Genomic DNA, 23,699 nt, shown 5'->3' on the forward strand with positions numbered 1-23,699 from the left:
AACTCACCACTCGATGGAAGAACTGGAAATTGTACTGCAAAAGGAGTAGATATAGGCAAGGCTGAAGACCACAATCACTTTTACAATCAACTTACCCAAACTTCATGGAGTCGTTTCTTCAAATGAAGTAATCTGCTATTAATGGTGCTTCCCCTCCACCCCTAAATCTAAGCTGTGCAAACATTAACTCATTTTATCATTGCAAAATAGAATTTTTCTTTTTCTTTTTCTTTTTTTTTTCCAGACAGGGTCTCACTCTGCCCAGGCTGGAATGCAGTGGCATGATCTCAGCTCACTGCAGCCTCAACCTCCTCAGGCTCAAGTGATCCTCCCACCCCAGCCCCCCAAGTAGCTGGGACTAAAGGCACACCCCACCACGCCCGGATAATTTTTGTATTTTTTTTGTAGAGACAGGGTTCTCACCATGTTGCCTGGGCTGGTCTCAAACTCCCAGGCTCAAGTGATCCACCAGCCTCAGCCTCCCAAAGTGTTAGGATTACAGGCATGAGCCACCATGCCTGGCTGCAAAACATAATTTCATGAACACTGTTAAACTGAAATTAAGGTATGCTGAAATTAGATGACAAGCTGAGGTTTTAATTTAAAACCACAAGCAGTTGAGAAATACAGAGTTTATGAACTTACGGGGAAAATGACATAAAAGCTACCTTACACAGTAGACAATATGAAGCTGTGCAATTAAGAGGAAATTATGCAGCCTAAGTGTTTTTCAAATTTTCATTCACTATTTAAAGCCTACCATACAGTATTTGATAAATTATGATAAATCATTTTATTCAAAGAGCAACACTGATGAACTTTTAAAATGAACCATTTATTAAATCAGACTGTTATTCTTAACAGTTATGTAAGTTACATGTATGTTTAAGTCAGAGTATTTCACATGGAAAAGTTTTTAACTCCTATAGGCAAGCAAAATCATATCACACAATATATAAGTGGGAAGGGGATACTGCTAAACATTCAAATAAGGCAAGTATATAAAAACAATAAAACAATAATGAAAAAATTCAAGCATTCCTTTAAGAGAATTCAACACTACAAGCTAAATGTACTTTCTGAGTGTATTCGTATAATCAAGGCAGTGTTTCTTCTTTTAAAACATCAGGAAATGGAATAAGGCTCATTAGTAGATACAGCTGCCCTCAAGATTTCAATTTCAGTTGCTTTCTTTAAATTAAAATTCACAAAGTACACAATTAAGATATATCAAAAAACTGAATCTGCTACTCTAACAACAGCTGTCCATGCTTAATACTTAGTGGTTTATTTGACCAAATTAGTCTTTTCAGGGGGAAAAAAAAGATAAGCCACTGTAAAACATTTAGTTTGAAATGTATGCTAATATTTTCCTTAGAAATCAAAAGTTATGGAGGAAAAGGGTCATTTATTATAAGGAAAAGAAAGCAAAACACTAGAATGACCAAACATTTTCAAGGAACAAGCACCACAAAGGACATTTGCATTCAGTTTTGTAATATTTATCAATGCATTTTTCTTACTCCAACCAATCTACTTCATCAAATTCTGAATCATCTTCCGAATCACTATATTCAACAGCAATACGGCGAGACAGGATGGTGGCAACATCGTTTTCAATGCGTTCATGCTTAGCTTCCTGTTCACGCTGCTCTTCTACTTTGCGTAGCTGAATACCTGATACAGTGAATCCAAACCATTCATTTAAATCAAAATACTAGATACTAGATATTATCAATATTTCTGGAATAAAATCAAATACACATGAGAAATACTTATAGGAAAATAAAAAGATCAGAAAAGAATGTGAAGAAATCATACTGAGAGAGGCATTAAATCTTTATGTTATCTGTGTTATTAGTTGGTAAAACTTACCAGGTATCCCAGTAGGTATCTACAGTTTATTTATCCATCATGGTCTACTATACCTCCCTGCTCACCACCCCCTAAAAAATTAATGAGGTGGTACATTTCTTCTATCACCTCAATGGTCAAATAAATTAAACATTGTTGAATACATTTTCTGTGGCTTCATTATCCATTGTATTTGAGGGAAAGGCACTATTATTCATTCTATACGCTCAGTGCCTGGCCTATAGTCATTGTTTAGGAAATAATGACAATAAATGAATGAATATGAGAAGTCTTTCCTTTGTTACTATGGGAGGAAACTCACTCCTCTAAAGGCATCTGGTAGAGCAAGTGTCATGGATACCCAAAATGAACAGCCTTAACATTGAAGAAAATACCATTTTTAAAGGAGTTAATATACACATTAAGCATAATATAAAGGGTTTTAATTAAATGTTCTATAACATTTAAGTCTGATATATTAAATTTCTCATTCACTCAATAAACATTTTAAGGATACCTACAAAGCATGAAAATAAAATGGTCAAATGTGATATATTTTCTGGAAAATAATTTTAAATATAAGTTGGATATAGCTTTACTTTCTAAAGGCCATTTGTACACAAACATGATCACCTAAAATTTTTTAGATAAGGAACACATTTTTGTCTTAAATATTTAGAAAGTTTCCAATGCTACTATAGCAATGTTTTTCATGGAGCTGAGAAAATTACCTTTTCGTATTGCTTCCAGTAGCACACTCCTGGCATCACTGATTACAGGTAGGGTTGACGGATGGCGCTTTGGCTCAGAAGCAGGTATAACTTGTGATGGAGGAGATGGAGGCATTAATGGAACATGGGGACCTGGGGCAGTAGATGGAGTTGGATGTAGCCCAGAGGGAGGATGAGCAAGAGCTGTAACTGTGACAGGTGATGATGGTCGAATGCCAGGTGGAGGCAGAGGAGGCGGTGGTGGGGGTGGAGGCAGCCCCTGAACTTCACCTTGTGGGAGTGGATGAACTGGTACAGTCTCACATACTGGGGCAGCTCTAGCTACTGGTGGAGAGGGCTGTACTAGAGGAGGTGCAATTGGAGGAGGAGCTGGGTGAAGAACTCCAGGGGCAATCTGAAGAGGAGCTGGAGGTGGTGGTACTGCTGGAGCTTGCAAAGCAGTGGCTGGAGGTGGAGGTGGGGGAGGTACTGGAGGGGGAGGAGTTGAAGTCATTGAAGCTCTTAATGAGGAAGTTGACAAGGCAGATGGAAGAGGTGGTGGAGGAGGTGGGGGAGTGGGGCTCACAAACACAGGTGTTCTGCCTGTAGCTGGTGACTGAGGGCGATTTTCTATCAAACCTGTAGCAGAACTGAAATGACAAAGAGATTCTAGCAAGTTATTAAAAGAGAAAAGCCTAAAGAGAAAATCTAACCACACAAACTATAAACGACTATCAGTAATTATATCAAAATAGATCCATTAACATGCTCCTATAGAAATTTAACATCTTCAACAGTATTTAGAAAAAAAAAAAGAACTAAAAGCACATCAATAAAAAAATTAATGAGTGGTGCTTTGGTTTGTAATAGTCTAGTCTCATTCTCTCATGCAACTTTGGCATCCACTCAGATATTTTATGCTTACTTTAATAAATAAAATGCTCAATTCTATACTGACAGGAGTCTCTGTAATGACTCAACATTGATCATAATGCAATTTTGTAGCAATACATGTGGCCAATACAATGCTGTATTTATACTGAAACTATTAAGTCTCATCATATGCTATTTCAGTTAAATCAATGACAGCTAATTACAAACCACAAAAAGAAATTTACAGCTCTCTCTTTTCCTGAGGATGGAACACCAAATGAGTCAGTGATATAAAATTGGATTTTTAACTGAAAATTGTAAAGCTGATCTCTATATCTCTATTAGAAAATTTCCCTAATATTTCTCTATTAGAAATTTATCATTTGGATAATAACTGACAAGATTAAACTTCAAAATAGCTTTACTGAAAGATTATTATAAGCAACTGCCAATCCTCTCTGAAATTCTTTAAGTATTTTCCTTAATACCAAATTAGTATTAATAATCACATCTTTGGTTCCCATTTCTTAGACTGTTACCCACATTCCAAAAAATCCTTAATTTTTCTTAATACACTGCACATGATATGCTTGATAACAACACTATAATAAAATGAAACAGGCTTTAATCTTTAAATTCTTATTAGCTAAATTTTCCTAGGAGAGTGTGTCAGCTCTAACCAGAAGATTACAAATAATGTCCCACAGACCAAATCTGACCTGCTCCCTGTTTTTATAAATAGAGTTTATTTAAACACAGACACATTCATTTGTTTATGTATAGTCTATGGTGGCTTTCATGCAACAATGGCAGAATTGAGTACTTGTGACAAAAACTGTAAGGCCCGAAAGCCAAAAATACTTACTATATCGTCCTTGAAAGAAAAAGTTTACTGACTCCTAAGATAAAACATCATATGCTTGTTCCAACATACCTGATACAGGTGGGTATCGGTTTTGCATCTCCTGCTCCATGCATTGGTGGAGGCGGAGGTGGTTCATGTGGTCTGACTAATACCCTTTCCTCAGCTCTAGTCAGAAGCTCACTCATCTGACTAAATGGCAAGGCAGAAAGTGAGTAAGATCCATCCATATGATCCACGTATGTCTGAGGTCTAAAAGAAATATATAGTATCAGTGAATTATTCTTGAATTATTGGGAGGAAAGGGTTCTACATGAGATATTAAATATTTAAAGTTTATCCTTTCAATGCCAATATTTTAACTATTTTTAAGAAACTTTCAGAAATGTATTACATTAATCCTGCTTTTAAAACAAAGAATGCTGCTCACAATATAACCCTTACTTGTTGATTTAGAGATCTACTATGATGACCATCAGTTATTTTATTATTTTATAACAGAATACTAATTCAACTCACAGGATGAAAAGCATTACGTACGTAATTTAATAAACAAGAAAATAATTAACTTTTAGCAAATTGTGTGGAAAGCTATCTGCCTCTATTTAGTTCTTTACAAGAAGATGCCAATGACAGAAAGGTAGAATAGGAAAATGAGTTTTCTACTACTATTATATCTCGGTGTGCTCTTAAATGACTTCTAAAAGTCTTGCACCAGAGAGAAAGGCCTCCCAGATACTAGCAGCACAGAGGTGGCTAGCTATATTGTTTCTGTCCTTCTGCTGTTTTCAAAGGTGCAAGGGTACTCAGAAAATAGCTGAGTAACATAGCAACATGTGACTTAGATGTAAGCAAAATTTTAGATACCTCGAACATGTTAAGATTTATAAATATTTGCTAGTACATTCTTGGGACAAAGTTGGATTTAACAGATGTGCACACAGCAAGTCAGAAATTATTGTATTTAGTGAGTCAGATAAGTACCTTAATTACTCAACAGTAGTAGAAATGTCTAAAGTTTATTAATTTTTTAATGTCAATTCTTTCAGTAATACAGATAAATAGTATCTCTCAGATGTATATTTCTCCTAAAATAGGTCAAGATGTTGCACACTTATGGCCCAATCATTTATATGTATATTACTTAAAAGAAAACCTTAAGCTCTTTTCCATTAAAAAATCATATGACTAGGCTGGGCACAGTGGCTCACACATGCAATCCCAGCACTTTGGGAGGCTGAGACAGGCAGATCACTTGAGGTCATGAGTTCAAGATCAGCCCGGCCAACATGGTGAGACCCCATCTCTACTAAAAATACAAAAATTAGCTGGGCGTGGTGGCATGTGCCTGTAATCCCAGTTACTTGGGAGGCTGAGTTGGGAGAATCGCTTGAACCCAGGAGGCAGAGGTTGCAGTGAGCTGAGAGCACATCACTGCACTCCACCCTGGGTGACAGAGCAAGATTCTGTCTCAAAACAAACAAACAAACAAACAAACAAACGTATGACTATACCCAAATAAATGTCTTCATAGACAGACGCCAGTTTAATGTGTTTGCTGGTAGTATGTTATTTAGTTAGGGCCCCTGGCCACTAAGAAAGGAAAAAATCTTTTCTACAAAAGGGATCAATACTTTTGTTTGAAAGTCCTAATATATCTGAGGTGGGCAATGTGGCAAAGAAAGAAAGTCAGGGGAAAGTAAAAGGAACAAAACAGAACCCCTTCTTCACTCCTATTTTATATGCAATAAATCAACAGTATTTCAAAAAAAACCCAGACCCTAAACTTTTATTACAGAATTCTAGCAGACTGTGCCTGAAAAGCGAGAGGCTATTGAGACGTCACACTAAAGCTAAAACCCTAAAGATCAGCCACTCCAACCACTTCTTTCTAAGATAACAAAACTAAGGTCCAGGTATGAAAATGACCTGCTCAAGGCCTGACTTTAGTAGGCTCACAGTGGTCAGGATTTTGAAATAATCTCTATATTTATAACAGGGTCTGCCTGTTCAACAGTTTAGGACTCAAGACTTAGAAGTACAGATACTACAAATAAAGCCAATGTTTTATCATCCAAAAAAAAAAAACAAAAGTAAAGAAACCTTGTTTCAAAATGAGAGGCTGGGCCATTAGCAACTTCAATATGCTTATGTAAGAGATTAGCATCATCTTCAGCCAGCTCTGGACCTTGGGCCAGCTTCTGCCATTCTCGCCGCCTGTCATGAGGTGCTCTTGGCACTTTTTCTGGTTCATGAGGACGATCTAGATTTTTCTGCTATAACAGATGTATTGAAACAAAGTCAAATGCTTAAGCGCTAATTTTTAAAAAAGAGGTTATAACAATCAAATTAAACTCTAACATCAACACTGAAAAAGACAATGTCATCACAATATAGTAAAAGTAACACAGAAATGGTTTACTTGTACATTCAGTTAAATCTTAGCCAGTCTGCTGTAATCCCAGTTTCCTGCCATGTTTTGTTTAACCCCTAATTTGAACTGATGCACCAGACACAAAACAGTATGCCTAAAGAATACAATTTGAGGTCAGAAAGCCTTTCAGATGAAAAAAGACTCATGAACCCTTGCTCCACAGGCATTAGTTTGAAATTTCTACGATGAATGGCACTGTCTGCCTCTAATCAAAAAGTAACAATTTACTAAGGTTATGTTATCCGGGAAGTAACTGATTAGCTAGCCAACACATTAGAAAAAAATCCAATTATCTAATTAACCAATAACTATATCACTCAACAGAAAACACTGTCTTTAAACAATAAAACAAAAAGTGATTCAAAACTGGGGGAGAAAGTACAGAAAGGGCTAGAGTAAGTGTAACAAATTCAAACGCCCAAAGCGGCCAAGCGGATAACATACATGAATGAAGCCAGTTGGGTGTAAAATGGGGCATGCGGTGAGCTAGACAGATATGTCCGTCTCAGGCACTCTAGTTCCAAAGTTTAAAAACCTCTGTGTTTGGCAAACAAAACACTCCCTACAGGCATAATCTGGCTTGCCAGTCACCAGTTTGCAAATGTTAGCTAGAACACTGGGTTACCATCTAGCAAAGAAGACAATACAATGGCATTATACAGGGATTAGGGAAAGCAGAGATAGCTACAGGAGAACCAGAGAGATGATAAAGACAGAATTTGCCTCCTTCATAATTCAGCCTAAATCTAACTTTGCTTCATCCTTCTGTGTTTTCAGTTATCATTAACATGAAATATAAAGCAGATACAAGTGAATTTTATTAGAAAGCGGAAAATGACAATAACAGAAATTTCATGTGAATATAATAACCTCTCCAAAACATTTAGGAGAGAAATGTTTAGGATGTGCTCTGTAGCAACAAAATACTAGCTTAATCTACGTTACCAATATCTGTACAAGATTCCATTGCTCCTTACCAAAATGTTCCTCTCTTCCTTGGTACACCTAACTCCTATCTGTTCTTCAAGATTCATTATAAGCTTTGTGGGAAGGGTTTACCCTGCCTGCTAGCTAAAGCAGATGCTATTTTGTGTTATCTAAACCCTTTATGCATACCTCTGCTATGGCACTTACTATGCCATACTCTAATAATCTAATTGCTCATCTGCTCCCCATCAGACTGTGTTCTTTCTGTGGAGTTATAAAGACTTCAGTATTTAACTATATGGACCCAATAAAATAAAACTGTCAAAATACAAGATTAATGAAGTTCAATATGTGCAACAAAACACAAATATACAAAAATTAACCTCAATTTTTTAATCTCTTGTAATACCTTCTGCTTCCTCTTTTCCTTCCTCTTATCCTCTGTATCTTGCAACATTTTTTCTTTCCATAGATCAAAGAAATATGAAGGATTGGTATAAAACTTCAGACCTTCTTTACCATCATCTCTGAAATATAAAATATCAATTAAAACACACATTAGTAAGACTTAGGCAATCAGAATAGAAATAATTTCACTAAAATGTTTATCCTCTTACATTAATAAAATACAGCATGTTAAAATAGTGCTAAAATAAAACTGAATATTGCACCAATAGAAAATTTCTCACAAATATGAGGAAACAAAGAAAAGTGGTAAAGCAGATGCTTTTCCAAGTTAGTACTAACAATTTAAAGTATAGCTGGGCAATTTTCATCCCTAATTTCTGCTGAATCCCAAATTTTCTAAAAAGTCCTTTGGGCAATTCCAATAATTACAAATAGCTCTGCCAAAGATAAAAGCCTGAAAAGACAGTAACATCATCTAGAAGACAGAAATTTTGCAGTTTCTGCCAATACTATGATTTATTTATTATCTTACTAAATCCAAAAGATATCATACGTAATAGTCATTCTAACAGTCACATTTATATCTAATTATCTGCACACTGACTTACAATTTCAAATAACTCTCTGAATACTATTTTATTCAGGTTGTGTTGTACATCTTAAATTACCCATTTAACAAACCATGTGAAAGAACTTCAAAGAAAGGCTAAATAATTCCAGATTTTATTCTAAGTGGTAAAAAGCATTTTAAAAAGGTACTACCTATTCATTATGTAAGAAGTTAATGTATACAAATCAAATCAAGAGTAGACGAAACAGGCCGGGCGCAGTGGCTCACGCCTGTAATCCCAGCACTTTGAGAGGCCAAGGCGGGTGGATCACGAGGTCAGATTGAGACCATCCTGGCTAACACAGTGAAACCCCATCTCTACTAAAAATATAATAATTTAGCTGGGCTTGGTGGCAGGCGCCTGTAGTCCCAGCTACTCGGTAGGCTGAGTCAGGAAAATGACATGAACCTGGGAGGCGGAGCTTGTCGTAAGCCTGGGTGACAAAGTGAGACTCCGCCTCAAAAAAAAAAAAAAAAGAGTAGACAAAACAAGCAAAAATTATAATGTTTATTTTGTTAGTAGGACAGAATTTTGAGCTTTTTCCATTTGATTAAAAATTAAATTAAAAGGACAATAATAACTCCTTATCTCTTTACATTAATAAGTTTACCAGTGGCTTTTCTTAACTTGTAAAAACAACTCTTTTAAATAGGTCTTGTCTTTTGTATGCCACAATCTTAAGAATTCATCCAGTGAATAAAAGCAAAGGTTTTCCAAAGGTGGTGGACAGAGAGGGCTCTCTGTGTTGGCTAGAACCCCAATGAAATATAGAATGTTTGGGGATTTAGCATTTCAATCTGAAGTCTGAGATAAATAATAGGGCTACTATTTATTAACCTACCTACCTATAAGGAGTGAGTATATTGAGAGGTGGAGGCTGTTCACAAACATCGTACGTCTCCTGTAATGGAATAGGCAAAGTCTTGCGATCGAAAAGCTGCTGGTCTTGAATTGTAGAACTTCGGAAAGCTTTCCTCATTGTTATATCTTGCAAAGACACTAAAACAAAAATCAAGAATTCATTTTACTTTATTTTACTAAGATGATTTAACATAAGGGCAAATTCACATACTTTATTTGTCTAAAAGTCAGCATGGCTCAAGAGGTTGTGACCTTAGTGGCTTATTAATCAGAAACCATATTTTAAATGTTCTATCATTATATTTACCCATATCATTCTGTGCCTAATTTTCCCAATCAGATAGGTTTTAATTAACCTTTGATTTCGAAGGCTCAGAGGGCCCTAATGACACCTGAAACATATCTACATTTCAACCAAACATACCTTTTTCTTTCTTCTACCTGCCATCATGGGCCCCCACCAACTTAGGTTCTCTTCTCCTATAATCTTCTTTTCCATCTCCCTTTATTCCTTTTTTTAGCTTACACCAGTAACTCTGAAAGGAATTACTTATTAGTGGCATTGTGGGCTAAACACGCTGTTAACCTCTATGCTACATATACTATAAATATTGTATGTGTACTATCAAGTTAAAACAAACTTTACTGTAAAGGAAATACTTTTAAGTATTAGGTGATCTATATTATTCTCTTTTTCACTTATCTTTTGTCTGTACTATAAGGATTTCTACCTAACTATAAGCTCTTGAAGACTCAGACTATCTTGTACATTAGTATTCCCAGTCACTAGCACAGCCCCATCACATACATGATTTAAAAATAACTTCATTTATTTTGAACTGTGCAGCATGTTAAAATAAAAAATATACAAAAATGCTGCATTCTTAATTCTTACAGTGATATCCCAATATTAAAAAATAAGGTAATTTCTTGATATTTAATATGGCCTTAAGTATACAGACAAATGCCCTATAACATAGCAAGGTCAGTATAACAATCCTAACAATTCTTTTTTTTTTTTTTTTTGAGACAGAGTCTCGCTGTGTCACCCAGGCTGGAGTGCAGTGGCACGATCTCGGCTCACTGCAACCTCTTCCTCCCAGGTTCAAGGAATTCTCCTGCCTCAGCTTCCCAAGTAGCTGGGACTACAGGCACCTGCCACCATGGCCGACTAATTTTTTTTTTTTTTTAATTTTTAGTAGAGATGAGGTTTCACTATGTTGGCCAGGCTGGTCTTGAACTCCTGACCTCATGATCTGCCAACCTCAGCCTCCCAAAGTGATGGGATTACAGGTGTGAGCCACCACGTCCAGCCAACATTTCTTAAGTTATCCTTCTCCTTAAAATAATATTCCTGTCATCCCCTCAAGTAAATTCACTCAACATGAACATGGGACCAATGGCACAGAAGGTACAATAGGCTGGCTCTGCAATGGTGGCACCATAATTGCATTTCTAGCAATTCCACTGCTGCATGACCTGTAACACACTTATAAATACTAAAATAAAATTCAGAGAAGCAAAAAGTTTTTCCCCACTGTCACTAAAAAGTGGCACTGGAGATACAGTATTTAATGAGTACATACTATATGTGCTAGATGGTTTCACTAAATTTCATTTCATTTAATCTTTACAATTCAGTAAGACAGGAATTATTACTCCATTGTGAAATATAAGAAAGCTAAGGCTAGGAAATAGTATATAACTGACCTGAGGTTAAACAGTTAATAAACAGCAGAGCCAGAACAGAAAAGTCAGATCTGTCTACCTTTGAGGCTAATCTTTTTGCCACAATACCACACGCTGTTCTCAGGCTCCTGCCAGAAGTGGGCTGTGTTTTCTGCAGTCAAAGTGGATCAATTCTTGCCACTCTCCTGCCCCACTTATTAATCAATAAGTATGTAATTAAGATGAAACCTAGTGTTTAATCTCGCCAAACTTCCTTGGTAAAGGATGCAAGAAACATGTAAACTAATAAGCATGATGTACTCTTCTATCTTCAACTCCTCTCATTTATCGTTTGTCTTATTATTAACAGACTATTGTGGTGAAGCTCCTTCCACTTGCCAACAATAACATCTGATATTAATAAAATAGAATTATAAAGCAATAAATTAGCATAATGTTTATAAAGATAATTGACTTAAATATAATTGTACAAGTCTTTGTTTAAAATTCATTTAAAAAATATTTTCAAAATTGATAGTTTTTAGTTACTACAAAACGGTTAAAAAAACTGATACCACACTGTGCTATTTAGTACTGTACACATGATGTTTTTTCTTTTAATTCCCACTGAATTAAAAAACCTAGGTTAAATAACTGAAAACTCCTTCAATACAACCTCTCCAAAACAATTTCAAATTAAGTAGTTCAGCTTTTAGATTCTGAATTCTTCCCCCACTGCTCCACAAAATTTTAAAGGAAACTAGGTATAATTCTGACAGTATAGCTGTTGACATATTAAAATTTGTTTTTTAACACAAACCTCTTAATTTATTTACTGTTATCTGTATTTTCACTTTCAAGTTTAATGGTGGCTCTAAGACATTTGTTAAAATGTAACAATATTTTGAAACTAAATGTTGATTTTTATTTCTGTTACATATGAGAACTGCCTGTGTATTTCTCTATTATTTGATGGCATAAATTTATATTTAAGTGATAAACAGTTGAGTTATCTGAAAAACAAATTTTGGCTATAAATTATGTATTTGAAAGCATGACCATAAAATATTTTTTCACCACTAACAATGATTTTATTTCAAGAATTCTATGAGGTGTAATTAATGTATTGATACATGCACATGTTTCAAAGGATACCACCAAGAAAGACAACCTAAAGAATGGGAGAAAATATTTGCAAATCATATATTTGATAAAGGATTTAGATCCAGAATATACACAGAATTCCAACAAGTCAAAAATAAAAACACGAATAATACAAATTATAAATGGGCTAAGGAACTAAATAGACATTTCTCCAAAGGAGATATTCAAATGGCCTGTAAGCACATGAAAACATACTCAACATCATTAGCCATCAGGGAAATATAAATACATGTTATATGAATGAACCTTGAAAACATTATGCTAAAAGAAGCCAGTCACAAAAGACCACATACTGTACTATTCATTCATATGAAATATCCATACAGACAGATCCATACAGACAAATCCATACAGGCAAATCCATACAGACAGAAAGATCAGTGATTGCTAGGGGTTGAGCTGAAGGGGAAACAGAGTGACTGCTAATGAGTACAGGGCTTCTTTCTGGAGTGATACAAATACTCTAAAATTGATTGTGGTGACGGTTGCATAACTTGAATATACTAAAAAACACTGAATTGTACACTTCAACTTTAAATGGGTGAACTGCAAGGTATATGTAGGTTGTGAAATATATCTTAATAAAGCTATTTTTTAAGTATTATTTCCTTTTCTTCTTGTATACAGAGCTCTGAGTTTACATTTTACAAGTGGTACAAATCTAGTATGCCAAGTATTTGCCTCTCCTTATTTACACATTGGATTATTTCAAAAGTAGCTGGTTCCATCACTAAGACATCTATCATTACATTATATTTTTGTTCTTTCCACTGACATCCTTTAGTATTTTTATTGTTAAAGTTTAGATCTATTATATAATTTGCATTTATACTAAAAATTAGATCTATTATATAATTTGTGTTTATACTATTTAATGCAACAAAAATATTTTGAAGAGAGTGTAAGAAATTCCATTAAACAATTCTCTGTGGTAGGTAAGTGCAAATTATGTTCTTAGTATTGCATTTCTTTTTGTGAAACAAAAAAAAAAGATGCATTTGGGAAACATTGGCATTCAATGTATTCTATCAAGGCATAAAACATGATTTTACCACTGAAGTTCCTACAATTATTTTAGCCTATCTGATTATTCCTGATTTAATATCTTGGTATAGAATGTTTACACCCTACATACTGGCAATTTGTTTTTGAAATGTTCATTTAAAGTAGGAAGTTGCATTCAGTTAAATAACTAATAAGACTTTAGCAATATGCACATACAAAAGCATATTAAAAGCAGTTACATGGCCAGGTGTAGTGGCTCATGCCTATAATCCCAACACTTTGGGAGGCCAAGGTGGGCAGATCACAAGGTCAGGAGTTCGAGACCAGCCGGACCAACATGGTGAAACCCCATCTCTACTAAAAATAAAAAAATTAGCCAGGCGTGGTGGCAGACACCTGTAATCCCAGCTACTCAGGAGGCTGAGGCAGGAGAATTGCTTGAACCTGGGAGGTGGAGGTTGCAGTGAGCTGAGATTGCGCCACTGCACTCCAGCCTAGTGACAGAGTGTCTGTCTCAAAAAAAAAAAAAAAAAAAAAAAAAAAAAAAACCAGTTACATTCTTGTAGAATCAAACCTAAAGATTTCAGGTAATTTTCTAATAATTTTTATTTCTAAGACAAAAGTATACAAATAAATTATAAGGGAGAAATGAAAAGAGAAAGATAATGAAGAGAATGGAGGAAAATGTCTGGTTAAAATGACTTCTTTATGCAAAAAAATTAGGAGCTGTTTAGTGTACAAAAAGAAGAGATTTAAAACAGAGTAGAAAAGAAAAGCCAGGAGAATCATACTGATGACATTTTTAGATAATTCACTGATTTATTACAATATGTACACCAAAGGACATGGGTATGATCTGTAATAAATTCATGATTAATACTGTTAAGTATATCATTCATCTCATCTAACTTAAAATATATACGTAGAAGAAAATACAATATTAATAAGCTTACATTCTTCTTCCTTTGGATCAAGCTGTGTAACACTAACAGATAAACGGTCCACACGTTCTTGCAATGAGTTGACTCTGAAGGAAAAACTATGTGCTTCATTGAATAATTCTCCAAATATATCTTCAGCATATTTACCTAAGCAAAAATGACACATATATCACAAAATTTAACATCCAGAGCACTGAGTTTTTATCTTTGCAAGCAGTAGAAATCTAGCATGATATTTGCCTCAGATACTTTGTGATCAGAGATAAATATTGAACAATGTAATATTACAACTGGTGACCTGTTGAATTTGGAATTTATTTGGAATTACAGTTGACCCTTGAACAAAATCGTTTAACTGTGCTAGTCCACTTACATGTGGATTTTTTTCAACAAATACATTGAAAATTTTGGAGATTTGAGACAATTTGAAAAAACTTGCAGATGAACCACATAGCCTAAAAATACTAAAAATTTTAAAGTATATTTTAAAGATATGAATGCATAAAATCTATGTAAATACTAGACTATTTTATCATTTACTACCACAAAATATACAGAAATCTATTATAAAAAGTTAAAATTTATCAAAATTTACACACAAAACAAAAACATACATAGTGTCATTCACAGTCAAGAGAAATATAAAGAAATGGAAAGATGTATTAGGTTGGTGCAAATGTAATTGCGGTTTTTGCCAACCTAATAGTACTAAATCATAACAATAAATTTAAGTGTAATACTGTATTACTGTAACAATTTTATAGCCACCCTCTGTTGATATTGCAGTTAGCTCTAGTGTTGTTACTATCCACTTAAAATGCTGTTTGAGCAGTTCTCTCTCCACTAAATTGCATATAAGAGTAGGAAGTAATCTCTCATGGTTCTTGTGTATTTTCCATCATGTTTTATGCAATACTGTAAACCTTGAATACATTGTGAGACTCATTCAAAGTGCCACCAGTGATGTTGGAAGTACTCTCAAGTACAAGAAAGTCATAACACTACAAGATAAAGTTGAATTGCTTGATATGAACCACAGATTGAGGTCTACAGCTGTGGTTGCTTAGCATTTCAAGATAAATGAATCAAACTTAAGGGCAATTATAAAAAAAGAAAAGGAAAATCATGAAGCCACTGCTGCAGATACACCAGCAGACACAAAAACCTTGTACTTTTTGCGAATACCTTTTAATCTTGTATCAAAATGCAATTTTTGTGGGTGCATGGCTGTTACAAGAAAGCATACATACAGACTCTAACATGATTTGAGAAAAAGTGAAGTCCATATATGACAACTTAAAGCAAAAGGAAGGCAAAGGATCTAAACCTGGAAAATTTAATGGCAGTAAAGGATGGTTTGATACTTTCAGGAAGAGGTTTGGCCTCAAAAATGTCACAAGAGAAGCTGCAGCTTTTGTCAGCCAAGAGGCAGCAGATGAGTTCCCAGATGCCATTAGGAAAATAATTAGTTTCCATGTATGCTGCTTGGAAAAAAAAAAATAATTGGCCAGGCATGACAGTCTGTAATCCTAGCACTTTGAAAGGCTGAGGTGGGCAGACTGCTTGAGCTCAGGAGTTTGAGACCAGCCTGAACAACATGGTGAAACCCCGTCTCAACCAAAAATACAGAAATTAGCTGGGCACGATGGTATGTGCCTGTAGTCCCAGCTACTTGGGGAGGTGAGGCAGGAGGATCACTTGAGCCTAGGAGGTCGAGGCTATTGTGAGTCGTGATCATGCCACTGTACTCCAGCCCAGCCTGGGTGACAAAGTGAGACCTTCTCTCTCTAAAAGAAAAAAAAAAAAAAACAGAAAAGAAAAAATTGAGTAGAAACAATATCTGCCTGAACAGAGTTTTAATGCAGATGAGAGTGTCCTATTCCAGAAAAAAAAAAAAAACTGCTACAGAGGACATTTATTAGTAAGAAAAAGTGAACACCAGGATTTAAGGCAGGAAGGGACACGCTAACTCTATTGTTTTGTGCAAATGCAGTCGGGTTTATCATCAGAACTGCCCTTATCTATAAAGCTGCTAACCTCAAACCTTGAAGGAAAAAGAAGGCCAAAAGAAGAAGGCAAGACAACAAGAAGGCATGGACAATGAGAATCCTTTTTCTGGATTGGTCCCATTGACGCTTTGTCCCTGAAGTCAGGAAGTACCTTGCCAGTAAGGGAATGTCTTTTAAAATTCTTGTGATAACTGTACAACATCTCTGGCCACTCAGAACCCCATTCGTTTCACAATGAAGGTGTCAAAGTGGTCCACTTGCCCGCAAACATGACAGCTCTAATTCAGGCTCTAGATCAGGGGATCATAAGGACATTTAAGACTCATTACACATGGTATTCTATGGAAGACTGTCAACACTATGGAAGAGAATCCCAATAGAGAACATCATGAAAGTTTGGAGGGATTATAACATCAAAGATGCCATAGTTATTACTGAAAAAGCCAAGAAAACCATCAAGCCCAAGACAACAAATTCATAAAATTAGAGAAAACTGTGTCCAGATGTTTTGCATGACCTCACAGGGTTTGTAACAGTGCCAGTCAAGGAAATAATGAAATAGACAGTGGATACAGAAAAAAGGGTGGGGATGAAGCGTGGCAAGGTATGGATCTTGGAGAAATTCAAGACCCAATTAGACAGCACACCAGAGGAATTAACAGAAGATGACTTGATGGAGAAGAGTGCCTCCAAACCAGTACCAGACAATGAGAAAGAAGACATAGAAGAGGGGGTCACTTCCGAGACGGCTGAATAGGAACAGCTCCGGTCTGCAGCTCCCAGCGAAACTGATGCAGAAGACGGGTGATTTCTGCATTTCCAACTGAGGTACCTGGTTCATCTCATTGGGACTGGTTGGACAGTGGGTGCAGCCCACAGAGGGCAAGCTGAAGCACGGCGAGGCGTTGCCTCACCCAGGAAGTACAAGGGGTTGGGGGATTTCCCTTTCCTAGCCAAGGGAAGCTGTGACAGACTGTACCTGGAGAAACAGTATACTCCTGATCAAATACTATATGCTTTTCCCACAGTCTTAGCAACCGGCAGACCAGGAGATACCCTCCCATGCCTGGCTCGGCGGGTCCCACGCCCACGGAGCCTTGCTCACTGCTAGTGCGGCAGTCTGAGATCAACCTGTGACGCTGCAGCTTGACGGGGGAGGGGCGTCCACCATTGCTGAGGCTTGAGTAGCTCAAAGTGTAAACAAAGAGGCCGGTAAGCTTGAACTGCTCAGTAAGGTCTATTCCCTCTATAAATTCCACCTCTTGGGGAAGGACATAGTAGAACAAAAAGCAGCAGACAGCTCCTGCAGACTTAAACATCCTTGTCTGACAGCTCTGAAGAGAGCAGTGGTTCTCTCAGCACAGCATCTGAACTCCGAGAACGGACAGACTGCCTCCTCAAGTGGGTCCCTGACCCCCGTGTAACCTGACTGGGGAACACCTCCCAGTAGGGGCCAACAGACACCTCAAACAGGTGGGTGCCCCTCTGGGATGAAGCTTCCAGAGGAAGGATCAGGCAGCAATATTTGCTGTTCTGCAGCCTCTGGTGGTGATACCCAGGCAAACAGGGTCTGGAGTGGACCTCAAGCAAACTCCAACAGACCTGTAGCTGAGGGGTCTGACTGTTAGAAGGAAAACTAACAAACAGAAGGGACATCCACACCAAAACCCCCTCTGTAGGTCACCAACATCCAAGACCAAAGGTAGATAAAACCACAAAGATGGGGAAAAACCAGAGCAGAAAAGCTGAAAATTCGAAAAAAAAACAAAGCGCCTCTTCTCGTCCAAAGGATTGCAGCTCCTTGCCAGCAAGGGAAAAAAACTGGATGGAAAATGAGTTTGATGAGTTGATAGAAGTAGGCTTCACAAGGTTGGTAACAACAAACTTCTCTGAGCTAAAGGAGCATGTTCTAACCAATTGCAAGGAAGCTAAAAACCTTGAAAAAAGCTTAGATAAATGGCTAACTAGAATAAAATGTAGAGAAGACCTTAAATGACCTGATGGAGCTGAAAACCATGGCACAAAAACTTTGTGACGCATGCACAAGCTTCAATAGCTGATTTGATCAAGTGGAAGAAAGAATATCAGTGATTGAAGATCAAATTAATGAAATAAAACGAGAAGAAAAGATCAGATAAAAAAAGAGTGACAAGAAACAAACAAAGCCTCCAAGAAATATGGGACTATGTGAAAAGGCCAAATATATGTTTGACTGGTGTACCAGAAAGTGATGGGGAAAATGGAACCAAGTTAGAACACATTCATCAGGATATTATCTAGGAGAACTTCCCTAACCTAGCAAGGAAGGCCAGCATTCAAATTCAGGAAATACAGATAACACCACAAAGATATTCCTCAAGAATAGCAACCCCAAGACACATAATTGTCGAGATTCACCAAGGTTGAAATGAAGGAAAAAATGTTAAGGGCAGCCAGAGAGAAAGGTCGGGTTACCCACAAAGGGAAGCCCATCAGACTAACAGCGGATCTCTTGGCAGAAACCCTATAAGCCAGAAGAGAGTGGGGGCCAATATTCAACATTCTTAAAGAAAAGAATTTTCAACCCAGAATCTCATATCCAGCCAAACTAAGCTTCATAACTGAAGGAGAAATAAAATCCTTTACAGACAAGCAAATGCTGAGAGATTTTGTCACCACCAGGCCTGCCTTACAAGAGCTCCTGAAGGAAGCACTAAACATGGAAAGCAACAACCGGTACCAGCCACTGCAAAACATGCCAAATGGTAAAGAACATCGATGCTAGGAAGAAACTGCATCAATTAACAGGCGAAATAACCAGCTAACATGATAATGACAGGATCAAAATAAAACATAACAATATTAACCTTAAATGTAAATGGGCTAAATGCTCCAATTAAAAGACACAGACTGGTAAATTGGATAAAGAGTCAAGACCCATCAGTGTGCTGTATTCAGGAAACCCATCTCACATGCTCACATGCAAAGATGCACATAGGCTCTAAATAAAGGGAAAGAGGAAGATCTACCAAGCAAACGGAAAGCAAAAAAAAAAAAAAAAAAAAAAAAGCAGGGTTTGCAATCCTAGTCTCTGATAAAACAGACTTTAAACCAACAAAGATCAAAAGAGACAAAGGCAGCCACTACATAATGGTAAAGGGATCAATTCAACAAGAAGAGCTAACTATCCTAAATATATATGCACCCAATACAGGAACACCCAGATTCATAAAGCAACTCCTTAGAGACCTACAAAGAAACTTAGACTTCTGCACAATAATAACGGGAGACTTTAACACCCCACTGTCAATATTAGACACATCAAAGAGACAGAAGGTTAACAAAGATATCCAGGACTTGAACTCAGCTCTGGACCAAGCAGACCTAATAGACATCTACAGAACTCCACACCCCAAATCAATAGAATATACATTCTTCTCAGAATCACATCACACTTATTTTAAAACTGACCACATAATTGGTAGTAAAACACTCCTCAGCAAATGTAAAAGAACAGAAATCACAACGAACTGTCCCTTAGATCACAGTGCAATTGAATTAGAACTCAGGATTAAGAAACTCACTCAAAACCGCACAACTACATGGAAACTGAACAACCTGCTCCTGAATGACTAATGGGTAAATAACAAAATGAAGGCAGAAATAAAGATGTTCTTTGAAACCAATGAGAACAAAGACACAAAGTACCAGAATCTCTGGGACACATTTAAAGCAGTGTGTAGAGGGAAATTTATAGCACTAAATACTCACAAGAGAAAGCAGGAAAGATCTAAAATTGACACCCTAACATCACAATTAAAAGAACTAGAGAAGCAAGAGCAAACATATTCAAAAGCTAGCAGAAGGCAAGAAATAACTAAGATCAGAGCAGAACTGAAGGAGAGACACAAAAAACCCTTCAAAAAAATCAATAAAACCAGGAGCTGTTTTTTTGAAAAGATCAACAAAATAGATAGACCGCTAGCAAGACTAATAAACAAGAAAAGAGAGAAGAATCAAATAGACACAATAAAAAATGATAAAGGGGATATCACTGCCAATCCCCCAGAAATACAAACTACCATCAGAGAATACTATAAACACCTCTACACAAATAAACTAGAAAATCTAGCAGAAATGGATAAATTCCGGGACACATACACCCTCCCAAGACTAAACCAGGAAGAAGGTGAATCTCTGAATAGACCAATAACAGGTTCTGAAATTGAGGCAATATTTAATAGCCTACCAACTAAAAAAAGCCCAGGACCAGACAGATGCACAGCCAAAGTCTACCAGAGGTACAAAGAGGAGCTGGTACTATTCCTTCTAAAACTATTTCAATCAATAGAATAAGAGGGAAACCTCCCTAACTCATTTTATGAGGCTAGCATCATCCTGATACCAAAGCCTGGTAGAGACACAACAAAAAAAGAGAATTTTAGGCCAATATCTCTGATGAACACCAATGCAAAAATCCTCAATAAAATACTGGCAAACCAAATCCAGCAGCACATCAAAAAGCTTATCCACCACGATCAAGTCAGCTTCATCCCTGGGATGCAAGGCTGGTTCAACATATGCAAATCAATAAACGTAATCCATCACATGAACAGAACAAACGACAAAAACCACATGATTTTCTCAATAGCTGCAGAAAAGGCCTTCAACAAAATTCAACAGCCATTCATGCTAAAAACTCTCAATAAACTAGGTATTGATGGAATGTATCTCAGAATAATAAGAGCTATTTATAACAAACCCATAGCCAAAATCATACTGAATAGGCAAAAACTGGAAGCATTCCCTTTGAAAATCAGCACAAGACAATGATGCCGTCTCTCACCACTCCTATTCAACATAGTGTTGGAAGGCTAGAGCAATCAGGCAAGAAGAGAAAGAAATAAAGGGTATTCAATTAGGAAAAGGGGAAGTCAAATTGTCTCTGTTTGCAGATGACATGATTATATGTTTAGAAAACCCCATCGTCTCAGCCCAAAATCTCCTTAAGCTGATACGCAACTTCAGCGAAGTCTCAGGATACAAAATCAATGTGCAAAAATCACAAGCATTCTTATACACCAATAACAGACAAACAGAGAGCCAAATCATGAGTGAACTCCCATTCACAATTACTACAAAGAGAATAAAATACCTAGGAATCCAACTTACAAGGGATGTGAAGGACCTCTTCAAGGAGAACTACAAACCACTGCTCAACGAAATAAAAGAGGACACAAACAAATGGAAGAACATTCCATGTTCATGGATAGGAAGAATCAATACCGTGAAAATGGCCATACTACCCAAAGTAATTTATAGATTCAATGCTATCCCCATCAAGCTACCAATGACTTTCTTCACAGAATTGGAAAAAACTACTTTAAAGTTCATATGGAACAAAAAAAGAGCCTGCATAGCCAAGACAATCCTAAGCCAAAAGAACAAAGCTGGAGGCATCACGCTACATGACTTCAAACTATACTACAAGGCTACAGTAACCAAAACAGCATGGTACTGGTACCAAAACAGAGATATAGACCAATGGAACAGAACAGAGCCCTCAGAAATAATACCACACATCTACAACCATCTGATCTTTGACAAACCTGACAAAAACAAGAAATGGGGAAAGGATTCCCTATCTAATAAATGGTGCTGGGAAAACTGGCTAGCCATATGTAGAAAGCTGAAACTGGATCCCTTCTTTACACCGTATACAAAAATTAACTCAAGATGGATTAAAGATTTAAATGTAAGACCTAACACCATAAAAACCCTAGAAGAAAACCTAGGCAATACCATTCAGGACATAGGCATGGGCAAACACTTCATGACTAAAACACCAAAAGCAATGGCAAGAAAGCCAAAATAGACACATGGGATCTAAATAAACTAAAGAGCCTCTGCACAGCAAAAGCAACTACCATCAGAGTGAACAGGCAACCTACAGAATGGGAGAAAATCTTTGCAATCTACGCATCTGACAAAGGCTTAATATCCAGAATCTACAAAGAACTTAAACAAATTTATAAGAAAAAAAACAACCCGATCAAAAAGTGGACAAAGGATATGAACAGGCACTTCCCAAAAGAAGACATTTACACAGCCAACAGACATATGAAAAAATGCTCATCATCCCTGGTCATCAGAGAAGTGCAAATCAAAACCACAAGGAGATACCATCTCATGCCAGTTAGAATGGTGATCATGAAAAAGTCAGGAAACAACAGATGCTGGAGAGGATGTGGAGAAATAGGAACACTTTTACACTGTTGGTGAGAGTGTAAGTCAGTTCAACCATTGTGGAAGACAGTGTGGCAATTCCTCAAGGATCTAGAACTAGAAATACCATTTGATCCAGCGATCCCATTACTGGGTACATACCCAAAGGATTATAAATCATGCTACTATAAAGACAAATGCACATGTATGTTTATTGTGGCACTATTTACAATAGTAAAGACTTGGAACCAACCCAAATGTCCATCAATGATAGACTGGATTAAGAAAATGTGGTACATATACACCATGGAATACTATGTAGCCATAAAAAAGGATGAGTTCATGTCCTTTGCAGGGACATGTATAAAGCTGGAAACCATCATTCTAAAAAAACTATCACAAGGTCGGAAAACCAAACACCACATGTTCTCACTCCTAGGTGGGAAATGAACAACATGAACACATGGACACATGGTGGGGAACATCACACAGCCGGGTCTGTCGGAGGGTGAGGGGCTGGGGGAGGGATAGCATTAGGAAAAAATACCTAATGTAAATGACGAGTTGATGGGTGCAGCAAACCACCATGGCACATGTATACCTATGTAACAAACCTGCACACTGTGCACATGTACCATAGAACTTAAAGTATAATAATAAATAAAAAAGAAAGTAAAGAAGCAGATCTCCGATTTTAAAAAATGGAATCCAAAAAAAAAAAAAGAAGACATAGAAGAAGTGGTGTCAGAAAACAAATTGACATTAGAGAATCTGGCAAAAGCATTCCAATTATTCAAGACTACTTTTGACTTATTTTACAACGTGAACCCTTCTATGATACAGTACCGAAACTAAAGCAAAGAAAAGGAGGATTGGTACCATACAAAAACATTTTTAGAGAAATGAAGAAGCAAAAAAGTCAGAAATCAAGATGTGTTTTTGTAAAGTTACACCAGTGTGCCCACCTCTACTACTTCTACCTCCTCCACCTCTCTGCCTCTGCTACTCCTGAGACAGCAAGACAAACTCCTCCTTTTCCTTCTCTTTGGCCTGCTCAATGTGAAGATAACGAGGATGAAGACTTTTATGATGATCCACTTCCACTTAATGAACAGTAAGTATATTTTTTCTTATGGTTTTCTTACTAACATATTCTTTTCTCTAGCTT

The 23,699-nt window shown here is 36.8% G+C and overlaps 1 protein-coding gene across 20 annotated transcripts in view; it reads right to left on the reverse strand.

Annotated features, from left to right (window-relative positions):
• Positions 1–816: 816 nt before the first annotated feature.
• Positions 817–23,699, reverse strand: part of WASF1 (WASP family member 1) — a 77,107-nt gene continuing 54,224 nt past the window's right edge. For 14 of the 20 annotated variants that reach the window (XM_004044517.5, XM_063707182.1, XM_019029582.4 and 11 more), the window contains 7 exons: positions 14,331–14,465; positions 9,525–9,678; positions 8,070–8,187; positions 6,403–6,575; positions 4,372–4,551; positions 2,586–3,214; positions 817–1,677 (listed from right to left, as the gene is read on the reverse strand). In XM_004044517.5, the coding sequence (XP_004044565.3) occupies positions 1,520–1,677; positions 2,586–3,214; positions 4,372–4,551; positions 6,403–6,575; positions 8,070–8,187; positions 9,525–9,678; positions 14,331–14,465 (1,547 nt within the window). In that variant the 3' untranslated portion in view covers positions 817–1,519. The remainder of the gene's footprint in view (positions 1,678–2,585; positions 3,215–4,371; positions 4,552–6,402; positions 6,576–8,069; positions 8,188–9,524; positions 9,679–14,330; positions 14,466–23,699) is intronic. The other 6 variants (XM_019029590.4, XM_055391498.2, XM_063707188.1 and 3 more) reach the window with 1 other exon arrangement.

Source organism: Gorilla gorilla, chromosome 5, assembly GCF_029281585.2.
Source record: "Gorilla gorilla gorilla isolate KB3781 chromosome 5, NHGRI_mGorGor1-v2.1_pri, whole genome shotgun sequence".
Classification (NCBI taxonomy): domain Eukaryota; kingdom Metazoa; phylum Chordata; class Mammalia; order Primates; family Hominidae; genus Gorilla; species Gorilla gorilla.